The sequence below is a fragment of the Diceros bicornis genome, chromosome 7, assembly GCF_020826845.1.
Source record: "Diceros bicornis minor isolate mBicDic1 chromosome 7, mDicBic1.mat.cur, whole genome shotgun sequence".
Classification (NCBI taxonomy): Eukaryota; Metazoa; Chordata; class Mammalia; order Perissodactyla; family Rhinocerotidae; genus Diceros; species Diceros bicornis.
The window spans coordinates 69,148,113-69,172,656 of record NC_080746.1 but is presented as its reverse complement, the minus strand read 5'-3'; the positions used below and the strand labels follow the sequence as shown (position 1 = coordinate 69,172,656).

At 49.9% G+C, this 24,544-nt stretch overlaps 1 protein-coding gene across 4 annotated transcripts in view; it reads left to right on the top strand.

Moving 5' to 3' along the window:
* Window positions 1-24,544, top strand: part of IRAG1 (inositol 1,4,5-triphosphate receptor associated 1) — a 115,576-nt gene that overhangs the window by 29,904 nt on the left and 61,128 nt on the right. For 3 of the 4 annotated variants that reach the window (XM_058544685.1, XM_058544683.1, XM_058544682.1), the window contains exon 2: window positions 10,989-11,146. In XM_058544685.1, the coding sequence (XP_058400668.1) occupies window positions 10,989-11,146 (158 nt within the window). Of the gene's footprint in view, window positions 1-10,988; window positions 11,147-24,544 lie in introns of those variants that run through there. The other variant, XM_058544684.1, reaches the window with a different exon arrangement.

Sequence of the window (24,544 nt, the reverse complement as noted above, 5' to 3'; positions counted from 1 at the left end):
TCCCCATTTGATGGTGCCTGTGCTGTCTGGTCTGCCACACCCCATAATGGCTGTCATTCATCCCACTAGCCTGGCCTCTGAAAGATTTGAATTTACCACCTCTGCTTGAATCCTATATTTACAGAAGCTGGTTGTCAGTTAAAGCCAAGACTTCTCAATCTGTTTATTAGTGATATGCTTTCATTAATTAATTAATTCAACAAACGTTTAGTGAGTGGCCATTCTGTGTTTGACACTGTACTGACTATGGGTCATAAAAATATGAATGTTTTTTACAATACTCATAAAAATGTGAATAAGGTAGAGTCCCTGCTGTCGAGGTGCTCAAATTCCAGCTGAGTTGAGGTCTGTGCAAAGTGCTCTGGGAGAACAGAGAAGTGTGGTAAACTGAGTGATCCTCCCCCGCCCCTCGCCAGGATGTTTGTGTCCTAATCCCTGGATCCTGTGAGTATGTTACCGTAAATGGAAAAGGGACCTTTGCAGATATGATTGAATTGAGGATCCTTCCACTGGGAGATCATCCTGGATTATCCACACGGGCCCCATATAATCCCAAGGTCCCTTATAAGAAGGAGGCAGGACAAAGTCAGACAATAAGGAAATGTGAGGGTGGAAGTAGAGGTTAGACAGGAGAAAAGATGCTACACTGCTGGCTTTGAAGATGAAGAGAAGGCCACCAGCCAAGGAGTGTAGGCAGCCTCTAGAAGCTGGAAAAGCAAGGCAATGGCTTTTCCCCTAGAGCCTGTGGAAGTAACTCAGCCCTGCTGATACTGAGTTTAGACTTATGACCTCCACAACGGTAAGATAATAAATTTGTATTATTTTAAGAAACCAAGTTAGCAGTAATTTGTTACAGTAGCCGTAGGAAACTAATACAGGAAGGGAGTAGCTTTTTCTGGGATGAAGAGGAGGAATGCGTTTATGAAGGAGGGCATATTTGAACGGAATCTTGAGGGATGAATAGGAGTTCATCAGATATAGAAAGAGGATAGAAGGCGGCCCAGGCATAGGGAAGAGGATGTGTGCAAAGGGCTTGAGAAAGCAGGGCATGTTTGGAGGCTGGCTGTTGACCGACTGTGGTTGGAGCATAAGGTGTATAAAGGTAGAAATAGGAGATGAGGCCAGAGAGAGTGGCTGGGATCTTGACTCAGAACTGGTCCTGTGGAAAAGGGAGTCCTCAAAGTTTTAAGAAGGAGAAGGATGATCCAGTTTATGTTTTAGACAGACTACTCTGGCATCTTGTGGACAGTGGTTGGAAGAGGCCAGACCAGACATAAGGACACCAATGACATTGTTGCTGTGACTCAGGTCACACCAAGGGGGCATGGCCATGGGAAGGAGGGAAGAGATCCAGACATGTCTGAACTAGGATTGACAGGACTCGGAGTCCAGCTGAATGATCTGGGGGTGGTGAAGAGGGAGGAGTCATCATGACTTCCAGGTTTTAACTTGAGTGCCATTCACTAGGGCGCAGGAGGAATGGGACTGAGGAGGGCAGGGCTGGGGAAGGGAAGGAATGGTGGTTCTGTTTGGGATGTGGTGAGTGCAAGGGCCCATGGTGCACCAGGGAAGAGTTGTCCAAAGGCAATTGGCAGTCAAATCTCCATAACTGTGCTATCATGGGTGATATTAAAGTCATCTGTGTTCCTTCTGCACCCTGGCAGGGGTGAGGGGCACGGGTGAGAGGCTCAGAGGTGTGCTCTGGGGAAATGCTTAAGAGCCAGCTCTCTTGGGAAAAAAATGCCTGATAGGTAGCTTTTGCTGATTTCTGTGGCATAAATGCTCCCGTCTTGACCAATTTCAGGCTACTAACTAGACATCATTGGACGTGGAGTTGGAAGGAGATCCACAATATCACATCACTGTATAGTGTCTCGCCACACAGATAGAATAGAAATGAGTGATCTTACAGTAAAGGTAATAGTAAAATGTAGTAAAATAATTACAATGTGGTTATTTTGGGTATTAATTTCTTTTGTTTTTAATGTAATTTTTTTTCTTTTTTTTTGGTGAGGAAGATTTGCTCTGAGCTAACATCTTTGCCAATTTTCTTCTTTTTTTTTTTCCTTGAGGAAGATTAGCCCTGAGCTAACATCTGTGCCAATCTTTCTCTATTATTTATACGTGGGTTGCCGCCACAGCATGGCTTGACAAGTGGTGTAGGTCTGCACCTGGGATCTGAACCCATGGACCCGGGCTGCCGAGGTAGAGGGCGCCGGACTTAACCACTATGCCACAGGGCTGGCCCCAAATGTAATTTAATTTTTAATGATATCTGTGTTTAATGACCAGCTCACAGAATTCTTGACAATTTGCACACCACTGGAGAAGCTCCAACAAAGTACAAGTTGGAAGAGCCTAGAAGTCCACCCCCTGCTCAGATGGGCTCAGTGACCCCCGAGGTCACACACCTGGAAAGGCAGAGCCAGCCCCAGGACCTAGGAGGCGGCTCTGGGTCTTCCATTCTTCCTGATGGCCCCTCAGTGTCCTGGTCAGCCTTGCAGACCCGGGAACCCCTGTGGTCCTTGACCCCTGGACGATGACTCATGTCACCCTGGAGCAAGTGACTCAGGGAAGATGCTGCCTGGAACAAAGAGAGCCAGGCAAGATTTATTTCTTCGAGGAGCTAAATGGGAGGCTGGAATCCTTGTCTCCTGTTCCCCGTGCCTTTGAACTGCCTCTGATTGAGCAATTGCACATATTTCCAAGAAGAAAAAATTTTTTCAAGTGGGTTTATTTTTAAAAAGAATTGCTGAAGTGAACAAACTGGAGAAGAAACCTGGGGAAACAGTCTGGCTGACTTCCTGTCAGGGCTGGGGATGGGGGGACGTCCAGCCCTGGCTTGACCATTTTTCAGGGCATGTAGAACCTGGGTCCTGGGCATCTCAGGGTTTCTCCAACCCTCCTCTTCCTCCAGGGCAGCATCTAAGGTCCAAGGGGCTTCCCGAGCGCCAGGGAGTCGGGGCGCCCTGGTGCCCGACCTCACCTGTCCTGGCCGGCATTTGAAAAGGTGTCCATCATGCTTCCTGTCAGTCCTTGGTCAGGAGGTAGCCTCTGAATCAGCCTTCTCAAGGCACTTTCTGGTCTGGCAACTCTGCTCCTGGGCACACAGAAATTACTGTGCTCTCCGCCCCCTGCCCCAGCCGCACCCCAGGGGATGTGAGAAACCCTGGGGGGATGCCTGAAGGCCTTATCTGCAAGTCATACCAAACAGCCGTTTCCTCTCTTTGGGGTCTTCTCCTCAGGGTTCTGTCTGGGAAATGGGGCCCAAGCCCTCTCTGCTCTCAGGTTTAGGGATCTTTTTCCACCTGCCCAGGGAAGCAGGGCACAGGCCCCTTTCTCAGGACCCACCAGAGTCTCCGCTCTCGTTGCTCTACCCCGCCTCTCCCGTCTCTCCCTTGCCCCACAATCTTTACGAGTCTTGGGTGGGGGGAGACTTACCCTTACTTAGGATGTTTTTCCCAAATCTTTTTCCTGTGCACTGAGCACTTCCATTTCCCTAAGGGCTAGCCCTTTGAGAACTGTGAGACGGAGATGACTCCCTTTTCTCCACCTCCTGCTGCTACAGCCCACCCCACAGGCAGTGACCACAGAACGGCTTGGCTGTTCCCCTGAGGCGAAGGGCAATGAGAGGAAAGGAGATATGAGGGGCCTCAGTTACTATTTCAAACTATTCCCGTGCCCCCCCCAGCTGAGCGCTGTGCAGACTCCTGCTCTCTTCCTCTGGGCGCTGGCCCAGCCTCTCTTCCCGGACGTGGCCCTGGCACTGGTCTGAGCAGATGCTGGCTCACTCCCAGGGCTAGAATGGGCTCTGAATCAGGAGAGGGAGGCAGCCCCAGCCTACAGAGCCTGTAAGAGATCCTCAGGACTGGAGCGCATGGCCAGAGGGTGCAGACCCCAGGGGCTGTTGAGGAGTGCTCAGGGCCAGCCTCACCGATGCACCACCAGGCCACAGCCCCTGTGCTCCCAGCCCCTGGACCAGAGGGACTGTGTTGAGGGCAAAAGTCATTGGGGAAGCCCCTTCCAATCCCTCATCCTCTCCTCCTTCCTTCCGCCCTTCCACACCCCACCCTTGCTCCCCCGGCAAGGACTAACCACAGCACTGTGCCCTCTCTCTCTAAACCCACCACCTGCAGCCACTGGCTCCACAACAGCTGGGTGAATGTCAGCATCACCAGAGTGCACAGCCCCTGACGGGCTTAATTCCAATCTGTCTGACAGTCTTTTATCTATTTGTCAGTATGAAGGAGAAGCCCTGGCCAGGCCAGGACAGTGTCTCCTTTACTTGCAAGAGACAAAGCCGTGATCTCTGCTGCCCAGGATGGACACCAGACTGTCTGGGCCTTGATTGGGTTTTGATGACTCTGTGGCTAAGAGAACTCAGCTCCCTATTCAGAGGCTGAGAAAATAACTCGTTGAATACATACTGTGTGCCGGCACCTTGTGTGTATGTCATAATTTAATCCTTACCACAACCCTAAAAGGTAGGTATTATTACCTCCACTTTACAGATGGGGAAACTGAGGCCAGGAGAGACTAATCCAGCAAGAAAGAGGCAGAGAGAGAATTAGAACCCAATCTGCCAAGCTCCAAAGCCCTCTCGCAGCATCCCAAGGTTAGGGAGCAGGATGGGGCTATCCCGAGGTGGACCCCCACTCGGGCTCTCTTAGAGTCCTGGGGTACAGGACACAGCTCTGCACTTGGCCAGGCCCTGGGAGCCACAGAGGTGCCTCTCAGCACTTTGAGCCCATCTCTGAAGCCTGAGAGTTTCCGAGTCTGTCCAGGACGGCCCTGGGGAGAGTGCAGCGAGTAGGGAGCATAGTCTCTCTTATGAGGGGGACCCTGAGAGGAAGGAAGATCAGAAGGCACGGCCAAGGGACTCCTGCTTTCTCTGCATGGGCACATTTGCTTATTATTTACAAAAAGCAAACCCTTCAAACAAGGGGCCAGAAGCTGACGTGTGTAGCAGGGCCCAGGGAGCAGGGGTTCTGGGACCTTCTCTGACTGCCCCTCACTCACAGGTGTGGCTTTGAGAAAGTCCGTGCCGTGTCTAGGCCTGTGAGAAGAGAGCAGGGGGCGGGACTGGCCAGTCTCCGGTGGGCCCTCCTTGCCATCCCCTGACTTTGCAGAGAGACAGAGAGATGTGTGCACGGTCACACCAAACAATCCCCTCCATCGAATTCTTCATCTAGAGATAGACCAGCGGTATTAATAGCAACCTAATCTCTTTCAAATTCTTTGTGTTGCTAAAATGAAAGCAAAAATTCAAAGCTGGAAGAACAAAAAAACTCCCTTCTGAGAATTCTGAGTCATTCCAGAAAGGTCAGCAGAGTCTGGGTTAACCAGTTGTTTCCCAGAAGGGCCTGTGGCTCTTCCTCCAACACTCAGAGTTTAACAGAGAGAATATGAGAGCCTCTCAGCTGGCAGGCTGTGCTTCTGGGTTTCAGAGAGGTGTTTGGTCTCTTCTAGGCTGCTCACAAGGCTCTGAGAGAGGCATCCTTGGGGCCATTGTGAGAGGCCACCGCTTGCCAAGAACAACACCGCTGAGCTGGTGGACGTGGCCCTGCAAGGAGCTGGAGAGTCAGACAGACCTGCAGCTGACCCCAAGCACTGCCATTCATGGGCGATGTGACTTTGGGCAAGTCTTCGGGCCTTTGTTTCCTCATCTGTGAAATGGGACTGATCATAATGTTAATAACAATAATACTTACGTTACCCGTCTCACAGGGCTGCTGAGAGCGCTGAAGGGGGTGGTCTCTGTACAGGCCCTTGCTAAACCGTGACTCCCGATGATGGCCCTGTGCTTGCTGGGACATAGGCGGCCCCCACGAGAAGCCATCGGCAGGTGCAGCCTGCAGGATGGAGGTGTTCTGCCAATTGTGGATGTGTATGCCCGTGCTTGTATGGCCACTGTCAGAGCAGCCCTCTCCTGCCTCCTGCCCTCTCCCCACAGCCCACACGTCCTACAGCAGCTATTCCCAGGGGCAGAGCCTGTGCTCTTGACCTAAGAAGTGTAGGACTTCCTGGGGTGAGAGTTTGGATGGACAAACTAATGGACAGTTGTATGAATGGAGGAGTCGGAAGGCGAGGGGTGGATGGATGCACCGACGGATGAATGGGTGGATTTGCCACCCCACACTGGGGGTCATGCAACCTCAACCTATGGGCTCACTCTCTTGCCCTCATAAGACCCTTTATGGCCTGACAGCCCCCTGCTTCATCCCCCTGCCCTTCCACCATCCTTAGCCCCACTGGGAACCCACACTCCAGTTCTCCTCTGTGGGGCAGGTCCTCATGCTGGGTTCTGTGGCTACACTGCTGCAGAAGTCCTGGTGGAGGAGGCTGGGGGTTGGGGGGAAGATGATGGGCCTTGGAATCAGACTAGCCTGGTTTATAATCCTGGGCCTGCTGCTTATTAGCTGTGTGATCTCGAGCAAGTTGCTAAACCCCTCTGATCCTTAATTCCTTATACAAAATGGAAACAATAAAACCCATCTCATGGGGGTTAAATAGGGTAGCACTTGAAATGCACCTAGTGTGGTAGCTAATACTCAGTAGGCAACCTAGAAATATCTAATGAATGAAAGAATGAAGAAATGTATATTACTTTGCTTTTTTTCATGAGCATAGCCGGGGCAGATGAAATATTTAAATATGGTTTAGAGACTTTTGGCCTTTTCAGTAACGCAAATGACTGGATAGTTATCCCAGCAGAGGATCTTAGATCATTTGCACCAGGTACAAAGGTAACTGGACCCAGTCAGGTTGCTTCCCTTCTCTGCACCTCAGTTTTCCTGCCTGTAAAATGGGCCAGGTTATACTCAAGCTCTGGCTGGGGGCAGAATAAGTGGAGTCCCAAGAGCTGATTGGCTCTTGGCAATGACCCACCTAACTCTTTACTGACCAGGCTGGAGAGGCAGCAAGAAGGGCCTTGAAAATGGATTAAAGAAAGAGCGGCTGGGAGACCAAACGTTACTAAATATTTTTTCCTTTTATGGGTCGGTGCTCTAGATCACCGCTTCCTGGAGATTGTATTCTAAACTTTGCTGTGATGGATGCGAGGTCCGCGTGCCCACGAGCTCCAGCGGAACCCAGATGTCACCCTGGGGGAGGGACGCTGCTCCTACCTTGCTATTTTAAGCCTCGAGTTTATAAGAATGGATGGGAGACAGAGCAAACGGGGCAGGAGCAGCGTGGGAATGGCCTCGGCAGGCAGGCCGCTGGGGCTCCCCTGAGGAGCTCAGGTTCCGTCTTGTCGAGGGTGGGACCTCAGCCAGCATCCTCTCTGCTTTATCCCGCAGCTGACGTCTCGTGGTGATTGTCTGACTTAATCTGCTTCTGTTTTACTCTGCCTTCTGACCCAGGGACTGACTTAAGGTCTTTCTTGAGGAGTAGGAGGTGGAAGAAAGGGAGATATTTCTGATGCGACTTCGGAACCCCATGATCCCAGAATCCTGTGGGATGGGGCCATCAAGTCTGTGGTTTGTTGTGACTAGGAAGAGTCCAGGATTTTAGGGACTTCCAGGGTTGGAAAAGACCCCTGAAGTGGGTTAGGAATCCTGTGACCCTTGTCCCAGCCTTTGCTGGAACTCTCCCTGGAACGGGGAGCTCACTACCGCAAGGAGCAGTCCATTTCACCTTCAGAAGGTTCCAACCACTAGAAAGCTTTCCCTCGCTTTGATCTGACCTTTCAGCCGTTGGTCCTGCACTGATCCTTTGGGGACAATAGAACTACACGAATGGTTTCCGAATATCTGAGAAGTGATTTTATTTCTCCCTGCACTTGCTCTTCTCCAGGCTAAAGGTCTTTAGTTCTTTAAACACAAATTCTGGTCCCCTTGCATCCTGCTTCTCCTTTTTGGAACATGCCTCAAGCTGTCTGAATCTTTCTTAGCATGCAGAGCATGATACGCTTTGTGTAGATTAAGACATCAAGGAAAAGTGGAGCCGTCACCTCACATGTTTTGGAAATCATACTCCTATTAAGACAGTCTGGACCTGCACATATATCACACATCATTTGAAGAGGTTTCTTGGAAGGTGTAACCAATTTCCGTAGTGGAATTGGGGATGTGGATACTCTTTTGCTACCCTCGACCCCTGTTACCATACACTTTGCCCAGCACCGCTGATGTCACTGCTGCTGAAGTCCAAGTGAAGGTGATAGAAATGAACCACAGAGCCCACCTTTGGGCAAACTTGATGCTCAGTTTATTCATACAGAAACCATTTGGGACGGGAGACACAGCATGCCCTGGCCCCATAGCTCTCATTCCCAAGAGCCAGGTCAAATCTGTCCAGTGGGGCTTGTCCCCTCCTGTCTCCTCTCTCCTCCAGGCCTCCACCTCTTCCATTCAGAGACATTCCATTCAGCATTTCAGTGTTCAAGGCTCAGCTCAAACACCACGTCTAAGGTGGAATCTTCACCAGAACTACATCCCACCTGTCACAATTTCCACAGTTAGGGACCCTTTTCTGGGATCCTGCAACTTCTCACTTTCAAATTATCTACCCCATTGTACTGTTTCCTACTGCCTCCCACCGCTGGACTCCGTGCTTCCTGAGGCCCAAGACATCTTCATCATCTCTACGTCACCAGCACCCAGCACAGGGCAGGGAAAGCATCAAGTGTCTGTGGTGAATGAATGAGTGACTTAGTTCATGGATAGTCTACTTGAGATGAGGTTTCTTGAGCTGACCAGCAGGGGTCACCCCAACTGTTTCAGAGCTGAATGGGGCTACCTTTCCACCGCGGAGAATGACAAAAAAGTCAAGACGGTGGTTACAATGATCAACCCCGAGGCTAAAAGTCTCTAGTGCTTTAAATACAAATCAATGAGCAATTTTGGATGACTCTTCTGGGCGTCCAGGATGAATGAGACCCCTCGCCTGCCTCAGGTTGCTCAGTCAGGGGAGCGTGTGTGGGTGCAGGCATCTGTCAGGGCTGTGGCTGATGCCGGATCTAAGCCTGCCCTGCACCCTCTGGCTCTAGGGCCTTTCCGAGCCCTATTTGTGGGGCAGGAAGAACACCTAGTTTCATGGGAGGGGGTGGGCCTTTCTGGCTCTTCCTCCTGCAGCCTCCGGCAGTCAGTGCCTCCACAGGACCCAGGACATAGTAGGGACTCAGTAAGGGACAGCACTCCTCATTCCCCCTGTGTGTGTCCCGGCAGCCTCCTGACTGTGGCTGAGGGCGGAGTCTGAGGATGACATCCGTGTTTGGTGGTTTTCATCCGCCATTCAGCAGAGCATCTCCTTCAGGGAACCTCTGAGGTTAGAGATCGGTGGTTGTTGGTTCTGCAGGTCCCTGAAGGCTTTCCCACAATAGGGGAAGGGGACCTGAAGTGGGAAGAGGCCAGGCAGAGCCCTCTAGACTCTGGTCAAGCTTCCTGGGCTGCACTGGCCCCCATGAGCACCTATTCCGCGCTGTCTCATTTCATCCTTGGAATAATCCTGCAGGGGAGGCGTTCTTATCTCTGCCAAGAAAACGAAGGCTCAGAGGTGAAGCCAGCGTTCAAGGCCACACAGCCAGTGAGGGGCAGAGAGGGGACTCAAATCCAGATATCTGGTTCCAAGCCTGTGCTCTCTCTCTTGCCATCCTGCCTCTCCAGATGGAGAGCTGACATTCCTGGTCTCTTTTGCTAAGAGGACGCAGAGGAGCCAGACCCATTGGCTCGGTCTGTTGGAGAGATCCTGGTCTTAGGCCTCTTGACTGGCAAGACGTGTAAGAGCAGTTAGTAGTTACAAGTAACAGGACAATTATTTACAAGTTAGTGGTTACAAGTAAACCCTACCCAAATGGACTTACACACAAGGAGATTTAGTTGTTAGTGGAATTGGCTAGTTCCGAAAGAGTCCGGCTGCAGGTGAACCTTGATCGGGGCTCCAGCTTTGTTCCTCTGCAGGTCTCTCGACTCTGCCCTTCTCTGTGCGTGTCAGTTCCATCCTCAGTCTGACCTTCCTCATGGAAGCAAAATGGCAGCAGCGGCACAAGGTTTCGTATCTGCACGCTCCGCCATCCAGAGCAAGAGAAAGCATCTGGGTCCCGGCACACTGTTGTGTGCCCATTGGCTGAGGCTGGGCCTATTGTCTATCCCTGAGCCATTCACTGTGGTGAGATGGGTGAGATTATGCCAATTGGGGTCCATCCCAGCCAGGCTCAAGGCTGCTACACAATGGGGATAGGATAAGCCTGGCTTTGGGGAAGCAACTCACGGTTGCTGGGAGTGAGCACTGCACAAGACACACGAGGTCCATCCTGGCTGAACCTCCAGAATCGTGGCTTTAGCAGGGCTGACAGCCCATGAGGGCTGTCCGCAAGTGAGAGAGCCCTGTAGTGAGGGTCAGGAGAGCTGCTGAAGGGCGTGAGACGAGCCATGGGGCAGGAAGTCAGGAAGCTCCTTCCTTCCTCCTTCCCCGGCCAAGGAAGGCTGTGTGGTATAGTGGGAAGAGCCCTGGCCTCGGAATCAGGAAGATCTGGATTCAAATGCTTCATTCTTTATATGATTTGGGCAAGTGGTTGCCACTCCCTGAAGCCGTTCTCTTGTCTATAAAATGCGAACATTAATGCCGGCATCAGAGGTCATCGTGAGCATTCAATTAGGTGATCCTGGTGATGCTTCTAGGATAGTGCCTGGCACCCAGTAGGTGCTCAATCAGTGTACACACGTGCACGTCTGATCCCAATGGCGTGTCCTCCACTAGCTGTGGCTTTGAAGAGTTGGAAGCACTTTTCTCCCTTCTGGGATAGTTGTGTTTACTGTAAGGACCCAATTAGATGCAGACTCTCTAAGGTCACCTCTGACTTTGTCAACAGAGCTGGAGAGCAGGAGGAAATGTCCTTCCCAGTGTCCTCTCCCGGCCTCCTCCAACCTCCGGGGTTGATGCAAGCTCGAGCAGGCTCTCTCTGCAGCTCGTGGCTCCTGGAAATGGAAGCCAGCTGGGGTCAGGGATGGCAGTGGATTTGACTTGTCCTTTTGGCGTCTCCTCAGCCTGTGGAGCCCAGGCCTCTTGGAGCATCTTTGGGGCTGACGCAGCGGAGGTTCCGGGCACACGCGGCCACTTCCGCCAGGAGGCTGCCATGCCCCACATTCCCGAGGACGAGGAGCCCCCTGGAGAGCCACAGGCAGCCCAGAGCCCTGCCGGCCAAGTAAGTGCCCCCTCCCTACCCGCAGCTAGCCTGGCCGGGGCCACGCCAAGCACCTTGGGCTGAGGCCACAGTGCCGGGCCTGGCCAGAGGGTTTGCCGGCAGCCTGTGCAGGCTGCAGTGGGCGCCTGGGGAAGGTGTGTGGCTTCCACACTGAGGAATAAGTACCCCAAGTTCATTTGAATTGACCAAGGCCCCCACATACCCTAAGAGTGGAAGCTCCTAGGCTGTGTCTGAGTGGGGCCTCCCGGGAAGTCAAACGACCCCACCTTGCAGGCGCCCCCCTGGGATGGAGAAAGACCAGGGAAGAACCATCAGCACAGAGGGCCTGGTCATGTCGGGGTCAAGGGCAGCAGCAAAAGGTCATTTAAACTGAGTCCACTTAAAATGAAGATCAAAATTTCATAGTAAAGAGTGAAAAAGATTATCAGCAAAATTGTATTATAAAAAAGGAAACGATGAAAATAAGTTAATTTGAAGGGTCTCATTGACATTGTATCGCATAAATGAAATTATGAAAATAAGTTGTTTTTAGCTATACATATTACAAAATATAGATTATATACTACTTTTTAGAATGAACAAAGAATTAATCAATGTTCACTTTGGTGTCGGTATGTTTATTTTTATACCAACAAAATTATCTGTCGACATGATACCGCATCCTTCATATTTCACTTTACAGCACTTTCATTAAGAGATTAAACAAATTTAATATTTAAGGGCTTCATTCATTTTCCCAAGGACCTCTTTCAATCCTTCAATATGCAAATAATTCCCTCACGAAGAACCTATCTTGTTGTCTTCCTCATCATTTTTTCTTCATGTGTTGCCTGATCCAGTTCCATCTGCTCTCATTGGTCCAAGACCTTACATGTGAAATTCTCCAACGTGGTTTTCCAAACTTCGTGAATTTGGCAGTCGGTTTGCACTGAACGTTTATGATCCTGTTATGTCTGACGGTTGTCCAAACTGCCCTGAGCTGGGAGACACTTGTTAAGTGAGGGAAGAATGTCTGAGTGAGCATGAATTTGATAAGTGGGCAGATTCTTAGTGAATATTTTCATGTTATGATGACATTTGTTTTCTTACACATCATAAGCGTGGGAACTTGGATAATAAATACTTAGAAAAGAATGGCCTCTTGTATCTCCATATCCCAAGCTCAAGTGATGGAGATGTTGCAGAACTAGGCAGCCTTAGGGAGCCCTTGCATTTTTAAATGGCAGTGGGCCAAGCTGGCCACAGGCAGCCAACTCAGGGTTTTACTGAGCCCCCCTCCTAGGAACGTCTTGCGCCACAGGGGATGCTGCTCGTCACTTGCTCTCAATGGCTCCAGATCGCTCCTCTGCTCCTCTACAGGTGACGTCTGGCCTTCTCCAAACTGAATGCTCTGCTCTGCCCCTTTCCTGCTACTGCACCACACCAAGTATGGACAATTCCCCCAAAGCATTGCCAACAGTGAACTATGAGGTTTAACCAACAGAATTTTTTTTTTAAATAATCTATCAGGCCAAGCTCTGAGTGCTTTATTTTTTTTTTTGCTGGGAAAGATTCACCCTGAGCTAGCAACTGTTGCCAATATTCCTCTCTCTTTTTCTTTCCTCCCCCCAAAGCCCCAGTACATAGTTGTATATTCTAGTTGTAAGTCCTTCTAGTTCTTCTATGTGAGCTGCTGCCACAGCATGGCTACTGACAGACAAGTGGTGTGGTTCCGCAACCGGGAACCGAACCTGGGCTGCCAAGGCGGAGCGTGCCGAACTTTAACCACTAGGCCATCTGGGCTGGCTCCAAAAATTTTTTTAATCTACTGAAAGCTTGGAGATTAAAGAAGGGAATGACAACACAGAGCAAAACATTCAACAACTGGATTCAAGTGTGACTGCTCCCAATTCTCAGGCTTTGACTTTCCCAGTTCTATCCCCTTAGCATTCCTCCTCCCCAGCCCAGGCTCCCTGCCCTGACCATCCCTGACCCTTTCCACTTCACTAGCAATGGTAAAGCCCTTAAGTCAGATTCTCATGCAAAGTCTAGCTCCTGAATCCTGGACAACTCCCCGGAACAGCTGCCATGCCATGCTTTCCAAGAATGCAAGTGTTCCTAAAACAATAATGATAAAAGGTTGGCAAAGATGCAATGCCACCCTCAATGAAGAGATCCTTTTACACTGAGTTCAGTTCCTCTTAGTTCTAAACCTCTCTAGTTAGTAGATCCTTCAAACTTTCTCCTCAAGAGACAAAAACCAGACAGCACAAAAGCCCGCTGGCCCTTCTGACCATCATGGCTTCAAACCACACACAGGTGCAGCTCCACTGGGTCAGAGAGGAGGGTAAGTTTCTAGGGGTGGCCACGCAGGGGAAGGGGTCCACGAGCTCACCCCACAGTCAAGGGTCCAAGAACCCTAGCTGAACAGCAGGAGCTCCAGATTCCGGGTTCCCACAAGCTCACCCTCCCTGTGACTTTGACCCAGAAGCAGACTTCTATAACATGAGGGTCTCTGAAGGTCTCGCAAATGCCATGACTCTATCCCCATACTCACGGGAAGTCAGAACAGTAAAGAGGCTGTTTGCAGGTCCAATGGCCTCTGCATTGCTGGAGTCCAGTGGAGAAGGACCCATGAAGAATTAGATGAGCTGGATCCAGGATGCCCAGGTCCTATAGGGGAGGACCATTAGCACAGGATCTAAGAATATGGACTCTGGAGTCAGATCAAGCTGGGCTCATGTCACAGCTCCTCCACATTCTGGTCAAGAGACCTCGTGAGTCTGTTCACTTTTCTGTGCCTCCAGTTCCTCTTCTCTTCCCCAGGGCAAGCGTTAATGGCTCCCTCCCAGACTCTGTCCAGCCCAGCCCTTAGTGCCTCCCTTGGCCTGAAGGACCGTGGAGCTGGGGCAGGTTAGACTCCAGACTGAAGGCCACATCAGACTCAGTATTCTTTCATTCTCTCCCTTACGGACAGGCACCGGCCCTCCCTGTATTCTTCAGAAGCCCACCGGGCATCGTCAAAGAAGAATCCCTCTATTGTACCAATCAGACAACCCACATTGGGCTTCTCAGGCAGCCACAGCCTCAGCGGAGGATTCAGGCCTGTGAGCAGGGGAAACCAGGCAGCCAGGGAAGGGGGTTGGCCAGGAGGACTCTCTGGAACTCCCGGTACCGTGTGAATTCCCACTCTGTGAAGCAGGCAAAGAACAGGGCATCCTTCTGAGTTTACAGCTCCCGGGGGTCCAGCCCTCCTTCTGGTTCCCTAGGCCCGGCCCTCCTTTCCCATTGTTGACATGACCCCTCGCTGAGGCCTCCTCACACAAAAACACAAAAGCTCCAGGCCCAGATCCTGTTTTTCTTTTTGCATGCACGCACACATACGCACACACACCCTTCCACACACACAGATTCTCACACACGGACACACGGCCTTTAGGTCCCTAATCAGAAGCTGTAATCAAAACCCACAAAGAAATGAAGCTTCCCAACAATGCGCTCTCTGAGGCTGAGTCCTGAGCCTGTTTCCTGAGTTGGCCCTTGAACAGGGAGGGTTCAAAGGGAGGTAGGCAAGGGGTTCTGGCAGGAATAGAAGCTGTCAGGACACAAGCCTGGGGCCTTAGGGGACCACACAATGACAGACCATCAGAGCTACGAGGGATCACATCTAAGCCCCCTCTTTCAGGTAGGAAAGTTCTGCATAGCGTGAGCCCCCAAACGGTCATCTGGGAGCTTGTTTAAGCCCGGATTCCTCAGCCAACCCAGACCTACAGAACAGAGTCTCGGGGTGGGTCTTGGAATCTGTAGGAATAGCTCTGTACCGGGGAGCTCCTTATGTCATGAGGAAGTCTGTGCCGTGGTGGCCAGATCTGCTTGCTGGTCACGCTGGACCCTGCCTGGCCCGTGACTCTCCCTCAGCCCTGCCCTCCACAAAGCCCTGCAGAGGGGTGAAAACCTGCAGACAAGGAAGGCTATTTCTGCCTCTTCCCAGGGTCTCTTTTCCCCCAGTTCCTCTAGTCTTTGCTCCCATGACAGTTTTCAGAGCCTCCCCTAAACCCTCCAGTGGGCGTATCACTGCCTGTCTCCCCTTCACTGTGGGGCACACCTGGCCCCAGGCCCCAGATGCAGTGTGACCAGAGCATCTGTGATTTCCTGGCCTGTGACTGGCAGCCATATTAGAAAAGTGACTTATTGGGACAGCATGGCCTCTGCAGAGGTGCCTTGCAAAGCTGAGGGTGCAAAGAGGCTCATGCGAGCTGTGAGAGCCCAGCTTTCACTGGCCCTGGCTGCCACCTGGACAACTCTCATCCTCTCCAAGGAAGGATCCTGCCTCCAAGGAAGACCCAGAGGCAGGTCCATGTGAGCTCATAAGCAGACCTCACATCTTGCACATTATCTGCTCCAGCATCTACCACCACCACCCCTGACCTCCCCACCCCCATCTCCATTGTCCACACAGCCACTTAATAATAACAGCTAGCCACATGCCAGGTACCATTCTACTGTATTAACTCATTTAACTTCAAATCCATTATGAGGGGGGCATCATCATCTCCATTTCACAACTGAGGAAATTGAGGCACAGAGAAGTTAAGTACCTTCCTCTAAGGTCGCACAGCTCCCAAGTGGCAGGCCCAGGATTTGAACCCAGGCAGCCTGGCCCCAGAGCCCACACTTTTAGTCTCTATCCAGAACTGGGCACTGTAGGTTTTGCCTCTGGGGCCCTCTGTGTGAGGTGCCTGGGCCAAGGGGACACTGTCCTGTGCTCCCATAGCCCTTATCTGAGAGGGCCAACCTGGGCCCCTGCAGAACTCACTGCTGTTCAATCTCCAAAGCGCCACAGCTTGTGGTTCTGGTCTCACCAAACCCCTCTGCCCGCCGTCCTCCCAGGTGGGTGTGCCTGTGGGCCGGAGGCAAAGCTCTGTGTCACACATCCTGCCGAGACACTGTGCTGCGCATGCCTGGTCCTGTGCGGCCCCTTCCTCACTCTCCTCCAGCCAGATGACAGAACAGCGCACGGTGATGCACATCATCTCCTAGAAACACAGCTCTCCAAGCTGTTCCTGGTCCAGGCCACACGTTCCTCTCCCTCCAGCCTACTATGAAGCGCCTACTTTGTACTGCGCTTTCTGACCCTCGAGACAGACAGTGATGCTTCACCCTGTTGTACAGCAGCGTCTTGTTGACATGAGACCATTGTAGCGCTCAACTAACTAGTGGCATCCTTGCTCCCACACTCACCCCCAACCCCAATTTTTAATGAACTGAAACTGAAATTGGAGCGTGCTCTGGAGAAGCAGCTCTCCGTGTGTGGCCCTAACAGGAAGGGATCTGCTCGTGGAGCTCCTAGAACCTCTGACTATGAAGCTGCTGGGTGTCCTCCTCTTTTGGCCCAGAACTGGAGAGCGTGGCAGCTGCTGCCATGACAAAGCTGGAATTCTCTCCCTGTTTGTGTCAGCGTGGTCAGAGCCCCACCCTGGCTCACCATCATCAGTCAGTGGGCTGGGCCCAGAGCTGATCCTGCTCGGCCATCCCTATAGAAGAGAAGAGCACCAGGCAGGGTTCCCAGGCAGCCAGGGGGTTCCAGACGGTGCAGGAAACGCTTCCGTTCCATAGGAACACAAGGTATAAGGAGTACGGCAGAGTGGAAAGAGCTGGGCTTCACATCCCTGAGTGTGACCCTGGGGGAGTTATTCATTTTGCCTCAGTTTCCTCATCTATAACCCGTTAACAACAGCGAAACTTTAGGGCAACTCTATCGTGTTCCAGGCACTGTGCTTGTTGTATACATTATCTCATTTAATGTTCACAATACCCCCGTGAGGTAGGTACTGTTATTATTCCCATTTCCAGATGAAGACTTTAAGCACAGAAAAGAAAAGTAACATGTAAGATAACACAGCTAAGCGGTTAAGCCTAGATTCAAACCCAGACAGCTTGACTTTAGTTACCAGAATAATCTATATATGGTGCTAAGCAAAGGACTCAGCTCATAGGAGGTGCTCGGTCCCTGATACAGCAAAGAACAGTTTGCAAAAACCTTTTACGTGTATCACTGCAGCCGGTCCTCGAACACTGCCGGGCGACAGAGCTCTTCATCCCCAGGAAACCGGAAGTTCAGAGCAATTTGGTATCGTGTCCAAATGCAGGAAAAGTAGCTAATACATGGGGCTCTTACTGTGTTCTAGGCTAAACTCTTTACACTCATTATCTCAGATAACCTTCATAAGGCCCTATATGATGGCAATGACTGTACCCATTTTACAGATTAGGAAATGAAGGCTTGGAGAGGTTAAGCCAGTTGTCCAAAGTCAAATAACAAGGGAGTAGCAGCACCTGGATTCCATTCTCTCATGGCTAAGAGCCGAGAAAACGGGGCTATAATTATTTTTTTTCTTCTTTCTAGTCCAGAAAATACTGCATTATACTGCAGTGGAGTTTGAGCACACAGGAAAGAGATGACTTCACTTCCACGTGACAAGGAATTGAATCGAATTTACTCAATAAATGTTTGTCGAATTCATTCAACAAATGTGTATTGAGCACTAGCTCACCTAGGCCCCACTTTCGGGCAGTTCCCTTCCTGGTGGATTCACAATCGAGTGACCGTTCTTTCTGATCTGATTTGCTCTTGTATTCTCTCATGACCTTCTCTGATCTAGAATTGAAGGATCCTTGTTCTGTGCTGTCCCCAGGAATATCTAGAGCTTAACAATACACTTTACTTCTTAAGGTGACTTGCCAGCTTTTTTCTCCGTTTTTACCTCCCCGTGGCTGTTCAGGCCTTGTCTTCACTGGCCAGCAGACTGGAGTTCTGTCTACACCTCCCTGGAGACACCTTGGGAAATGTGTGCTCCCTCACTGGGGGAATAAAGTTTAGAATCTAAAGATTCAGTTTTCTATTAGGAATGAGATGAAGACAAAATAGACAATGCATGTAAAACAGTTGGAACTTGTAAGGACTTTGCAGTATGGGGACCCCCCTCCACTAACCCAATGAGAGCCCTCATGCCATGCTTCCTATGTGATGAGCACTGCTCTGAGCACTTTACACGTAGCCACCTCACAACAACTCTAAGAGACAAGTATGATTAGTATCCCATTTTACAGATGAGAAAAGCGAGGCAGATAAGTACACTCCGATCACTAGAAACTAGGCAGTACCTTGGATGCTCTAATTGAGGATTTTGAATTCATCCTCTCTGAGCTCATTCCCACTTCTCTCATCACACCCTTTGCAAGAACAGCCTCAATTAAGATCTTCAATGAATTCTCTTCAAATAAATTATCAGGAAAGCATTAGGATCTGGTGTAAAAGATACTGGGGACATCTATTGGGCACCTGCTATGTGGTCTCTTCCCTCTAAGGTAGATATTATTATTATCTTTATTTTAAAAAAGAAGAAACTGAGTCTCTGCGAGGTCATGTAAATGTCAGAGGTCACACAGTTGTGTCATGGTTGAGTGGAGATTCCAACGCAAGTTTCTGCTGAGGTGTTCCTGCCAGCTTTGCCTCCTTCCCTTGCCCCACCCAACAGGAAAGCCAGTGTCCCGACACCAAAAGCCCCGGGCAGGGGGAGCAGGTGCTCGATGCCCCATCCTCTATGGAAAAGAAGCTTGGAACGGGCCAAGAGGACAGTTCCACCAGGATGGCTTCCAGTGGTTCTGGTCACAGAGTGAGAGCTGTGAGATTGCAGCTGTGGCCGTGCTTAGGATGAAACAGAAAGAGTTTTAGAAATGTTGGTTGTTACAGATGGTCAGGAATGTATATTACAATGATTTGTCGTTAGTTCCTATTGTGAGCAATGGAGTAGTTTGCTATTTTTTGCTTCCCTGATTCGCCTGCCAGACTGCTTGTGAGCTACTTAGGATCAGAGGCTGTCTTTCATGTGTGTATCTCCAATTCTCAGCATAGGCTCTAGCATGTGGTGGGAGCTTAGGGAAGGGTGGATGGATGGATGGACAGATGGAAAGATGAGTGCGTGGTTGGATGGATGGATGGATGGATGGATGGATGGATAGACAGATGGTTATGTGAGAGGTTGGGTGGATGATTAGCTGGCCAGATGATTAAATGCCTGGACTGAAGGGAAGAAGAAATGCAGGGAGGAACGGTGTTAGGAAAAGAGGGAGGAGGAGACAATAGGAGGCGATGATAGATGAACTGCTGTCTGGCCAGGTGATACACTCTCCACGGAGTAAGGCTAATAGACATAGTGTATGCTTCCACACACCTGATGTCTGTTGGCCTGAGGGTAAAGACAGTGAAGAAGAAGGCAGGATAATCTGGTGATGACTGATCCCTGACCTCTAGGCATAAAGTGGATAATGGCAGGAAGGTGGGTCCACCAGAAGCAGGGCAGGCCCTGGGTGCACTGAGGGATCGACAGGGTGGGCACTGGGCATCTTCAGGAAGCTGGGGAACTGGTCCTCAGTGCTTGGCAGGGCAGAACCCCACATCCAGCAGACCTCAGCAGAGGCACTTCTGCTCTCTCCCATGCTCTTAGGACTTGCCACTGGAATAATCATTTTCTCGCAAGTCCCTAGAGAGTCCTTTTACCCTGTCACAAGAACGCTAAGTCCTCTCTGTGGCCAAGCCCCTCTCTACAGAGGCAGTCCCTGTTTGCCCTCCAGGCTGTGAGAGAGGCACCTGGGAATAGAGTCACAACAGTGCTCACCCTCCACCACCACCCTCACCATCAACATCATCGTCATTATTATTATTGTTGTTTTATCTTATCTAATCCTTAAAACAAGCCTCGAAAGTGGGGATTATTTGCTGCACATAATGTTTGAGAACATGAAACTCAGAGAAGTTAAGTAACTTGCCCAAGGTCACCCAGGTGGGATTCTGGTCTAGGCCTCCCCGACTTCACTACCCTACAATGCCTTCTGGCAGGGTCCCCCTCGCCCAGGCTGTCTGCCAGGGCCCAAGTGCAGTAGCTAAACCCCCCACTCCCACCTGGGCGGGGGCTGGGGCTGGGACGGGGGCTGTTGCTTAGAGCTTCCTAGCCCAGGCTTAGTCACGTGACGTTGGGGAAAGGAAGATAATATTCCCGTCTCTGACACTGGCCTATATTTATCCCTGCGCCCAAGCAGTTAGGAAACTGTTGTGCATTCCTGGGAATTTATGAGTGAAATAAACATTTAAATGTTTCTATAAGGTTTATTTAAGGAGAACAAAATGTGACCTGTTGGTTTATTATAGGATGAGCTTGCCAGGAGATGGCCCAGCCCCCCAGTGCTCAGCTGACTCTAGGGAAGGGCAATGGACCGCTGGAGAGGTTGGGCCCCAGGAAGGGTGACAAGGGTGCCCCTGCTATCTTTTTTTTTTTTTTTTATAATTTTATTTATTTATTTTTCCCCCAAAGCCCCAGTAGATAGTTGTATGTCATAGCTGCACATCCCTCTAGTTGCTGTATGTGGGACGCGGCCTCAACATGGCCGGAGAATTGGTGTGTTGGTGCGCGCCCGGGATCGAACCCCGGGCCGCCAGCAGCGGAGCGCGAGCACCCAACCGCTAAGCCACGGGGCCGGCCCCCTGCTATCTTTCTTCCAGCTCAGCGTTCAGCCTCATGCTGGCTCGAGAGCTTGCTGGAAGAAGGAGCTTGTGAGGAAGGGTGCAGCTTGGAAGAATAAGGGGGAGTCGGAGGCCTGTGGGCCATCAGGAACCAGAGGCGGTGAGACCAAAGACTGGGACCAACTGTATGGGTAGCGCGTGTAATGGGAAGGCCAACAGGCCTGGTGTTCGGTCCCTTCCACTCTCCCAGCTGCACGGCCCTAGGCAAGTCCATTTCTTTCTTGGTAAAGTGGGGATTGAAATGAGAAGAGAGGGGAGAGAAAAAAAGTTTCAATCACCTGATCCAAGCTCAGGGCCTTCCTTCCTCTTCTCATTTTCTCTTCATGATTCTGCAAGGTCAGGAGGTCTTGTCATCCCCAATTTGTAAACGTAGCCTGAGGTGCATTTGCAGAATTGCTGGGAGGATTAATTGAGAAACACATGGGAAGTGTCAGGGACAGGGCCTGGCACACAGTAGGTCTCAGGAAGTGTCACTTCCCTCTACCCACATTTGTTTCTTTGCTTCTCATGTCTGTAACCCACAAAGGGCCTGTAGACCTGGTCTGAGAAGCAGATGGTGAGAGAGGGAGTGGAGCCAGGCGAAGGTGGCCTCACAGGTGGGCTCCTCCGGGAGTCATCGATTACTTGGGCTTGGATGGCCAGATGTCCCTGGGGAGATGCTCCGTGGCTCCATGGCCAGAAGGGCTAGGCCCTCCCAATTTAACTCCAAATGGTTGAACAGACCCAAAACTAAGAACAACAATCCTCAAAACCAAATTCTCAAGTAATTAATTCCCTCCCAAAGTAACAATAACAGAATACCACCTCTGACACTTATGGAACATTTACTAGGTACCAGGTGCCCTTCCACGAGCTTTCCATCTGGACCTGCCTGATTTAGCAAATGAAAATACAGCTATGCCCATGCAATATTTGGGACATACTTATGCTAAAAAGTTATTTGTTGTTTATTTGAAATTCAAATATAACTGAGCATGCTGTATTTTATCTGGCAATCCTACTTCTATATCAACCCCTTTAATTCTTTTCCACAGATGAGGTAACCAAGGCACAGAGAGGCGAGGAGGTGACTTGCCCAAAGTCACACAGCTAGTAAGCAGGAAGCTAGACCGCGAACTAGTGTGGCTCCCAAGCCCGAGGCCCTGGAAGTGCCGAAGGCAGTAGCTTGCCCGGCAGATTCTCTATTTGGCCGCGCTGCCCCGCGAGCTTTCCTGAGGCCTTGCCTTCTGTTTGGCAGCTCAGAGTGGGAGCAAGGATTTCTATTTCCACTGCCTCAAAACCTGGCAGAATTCACCCCAGAGGGCCTCTGGAACCTTCCCACACTCTCTCCTGGATTACTGTCTCGCCAGCGCCTGCTAGAATGCAACAAAGCCGGCACAAGACGTGACAGTTCCCCGCAAAACAGTTTTGCAGAAAACTAGGAGAAACTGCCCAGAGCTCGCTCAACCATTCTGTGAGCTGATTAGGGAAAGAACACTGACTTTATTACTGTATATTTTGCATACATTGCAAGGAGAGTGAGGAGCATTCCAGGACATTCCATCAGGGGATTAGAGGATTTCTCCCTGATTGCTTTGTGCCTCCTGGTTTTTAAGCAGCTTTGAATTGTGTGTGTTTGTGGTTACATGCTCGGCACTTGCCATCCATGGCTTGTTTCTGCCTTTCTGTGTGGGCACCTCTGTCCTGACCCTCCTCCGAGTGAGGGTGCCTGCAGCCCCACGCACGACGGCCACCTCAGGAAAGCTTTGCTGCAAGGCCTTTAGCCAGGAGGCAGAAGAAACTTCCACCAGAAAGCAGCACCTCCAATGCTTTGCAGGCCACTTACCTCACAGGTGTGAACACTAAGGCACCAGGCCGTTGGCACTTCCACTCCACTCTCCATCCCATGGTGGTAACTGGGACGCATTTCAGAGGTCTACCTGGTTCACCTTTGTCTTCCCAGGCCCTCGCATGGACCACAGCACATGATAGGAATTCAGGAAATGTTTGCTGGATGAGTGGACAGAATAAAGCATAATAATGTGTGAATGTTTACAGACTGACCCCTCTCTTAAATTCTAGGACTGTTGAAAACTTTGATGAGTCAATCGTACAAAGAAGGCTAAGACTTTCTGCACAGTAAATAACTGGATGGAGCTGGAGGAATCAGCTAAGGATGGAGGGGGGGGAGAGAGGATGTGGGTGGGGAGGGTAAGCAAGTGAAGAGTCAAAGGGGAGAGGAGAGGTGAGGATGGGAGTTAAGATTTGTTCCGCTTTTGTGTCGTTTGGGAGGTGAGAGTGAAGAGTGGAGTTCTTTTTACGTTGGTTTTCTTGTCTGCTCGATAGTTCTTGAAAGCAATCCTTCTCAGAGCCTGGAGCACATGGGTCACGGCTTCATCAGCTTTCAGGTCAAACGGTTTATCTTCAGAGTCAAACCATGGATGCTTAGAAGGAGCGTGCATTTCTCTTTATCTGCTAGGGATATTTATATTTATCAAATTGTTCCCCCATTTTTATAGTCTCATGTTTTTATATCTTATATTTTATTGTTGGTTACTTCGAATTTCTCTGGGAAATAGGTAGTGTCGATAAAATACAACAAATAAGTGAGCTGTATTATACTTACTTAGCAGCCTGAATGCATTCAACTCTTGGAAATGGGTATATGGCATAATCCCCTCACCACCACAATTTTTTTTTCAGAACACAACACGCAGAAATTAATGTTTGGCCCCTCCTGCCCCCTCACAGAGACCTTCCCCATCTGTACCAATGCATGCTGGGAATTTATAAAAGCCTTGCCCTAAAGGATAGCAGAAACCATATGATATAATGAGCATGCAAATGGTATTTTAGCCAAAGTGTTATTTCTTCTTGTTTACCGGAGGATTCATACAAGAAAGAAATTCTCTAAATATGACAAACATGAAAAAGGTAGTTTTCTGAGCTCAAACTTTCATGGTCGAAATAAAATCCACCCAGGGAAGGAACTTCACACACACTGTAAGCAGAGTTGGTATTTTGATTGGCATTGCCATGGTAACAGTCACCCACGAGGCCATATAGGAAAGAAGCTCCACGAAGATGACATGGGATTTATAAAGGTGAACAAGTCCTCGAGATCTATTGTACAGCATGGTGCCTATAGTTAGCAGTACTGTATTGTATACCTAAAAATTTGCTAAGGGGGTAGATATTATAAGTGTTTTTATCACAGTAATAATAATAATAATAATAAAATAAGAAGGTGGAAGGAAACTTTTGGAAGTGATGGATAAGTTTGTGGTATAGGCTGTGGTGAAGTTTTCACAGGTATATGCTTATCTCTAAACTCATCAAGTTGTATACATTAAATATGTACAGCTTTTTGTATGTCAATCAGACCTTAATAAAGTGATTTAACACACACACAAAAAATGACATGGGCGGCACAGGTTTTAAGTACAAGCTTCCTGTGCTCCAGAAAAATCAGGACAGGTTAAGAATTACGTGCCACAGGGCCAGTAACTCAGATGCATTCAGGGCCAGGCAGGGAGCATAAACGATTGCAGCAGGCCAGCATAAGGCGACTCCAGCCAAGAGCACTCTGCAGAAATGTGAACTCAAGGTTGCTTGATCTCTTGGTTTTGCAAGAAAAGCAGGAAATCCAGACCTTTGTGGGAATTCCTCCAGTTGTAAAATGTTGGTAACTAACATAAAAACTTGTAAACACTACGCACAGCTAACGGGCCCTCACGTCTCTAATTGGCACCTCTGAGCTCAGGAAATAGGCTTCAGAGAATACTAATTCCTTAATTGAGATCCAAGAGACCACAGCAGCAAGAAATCCTTTCAGTGACTTGAAGAGAAGCCTCTGGAAA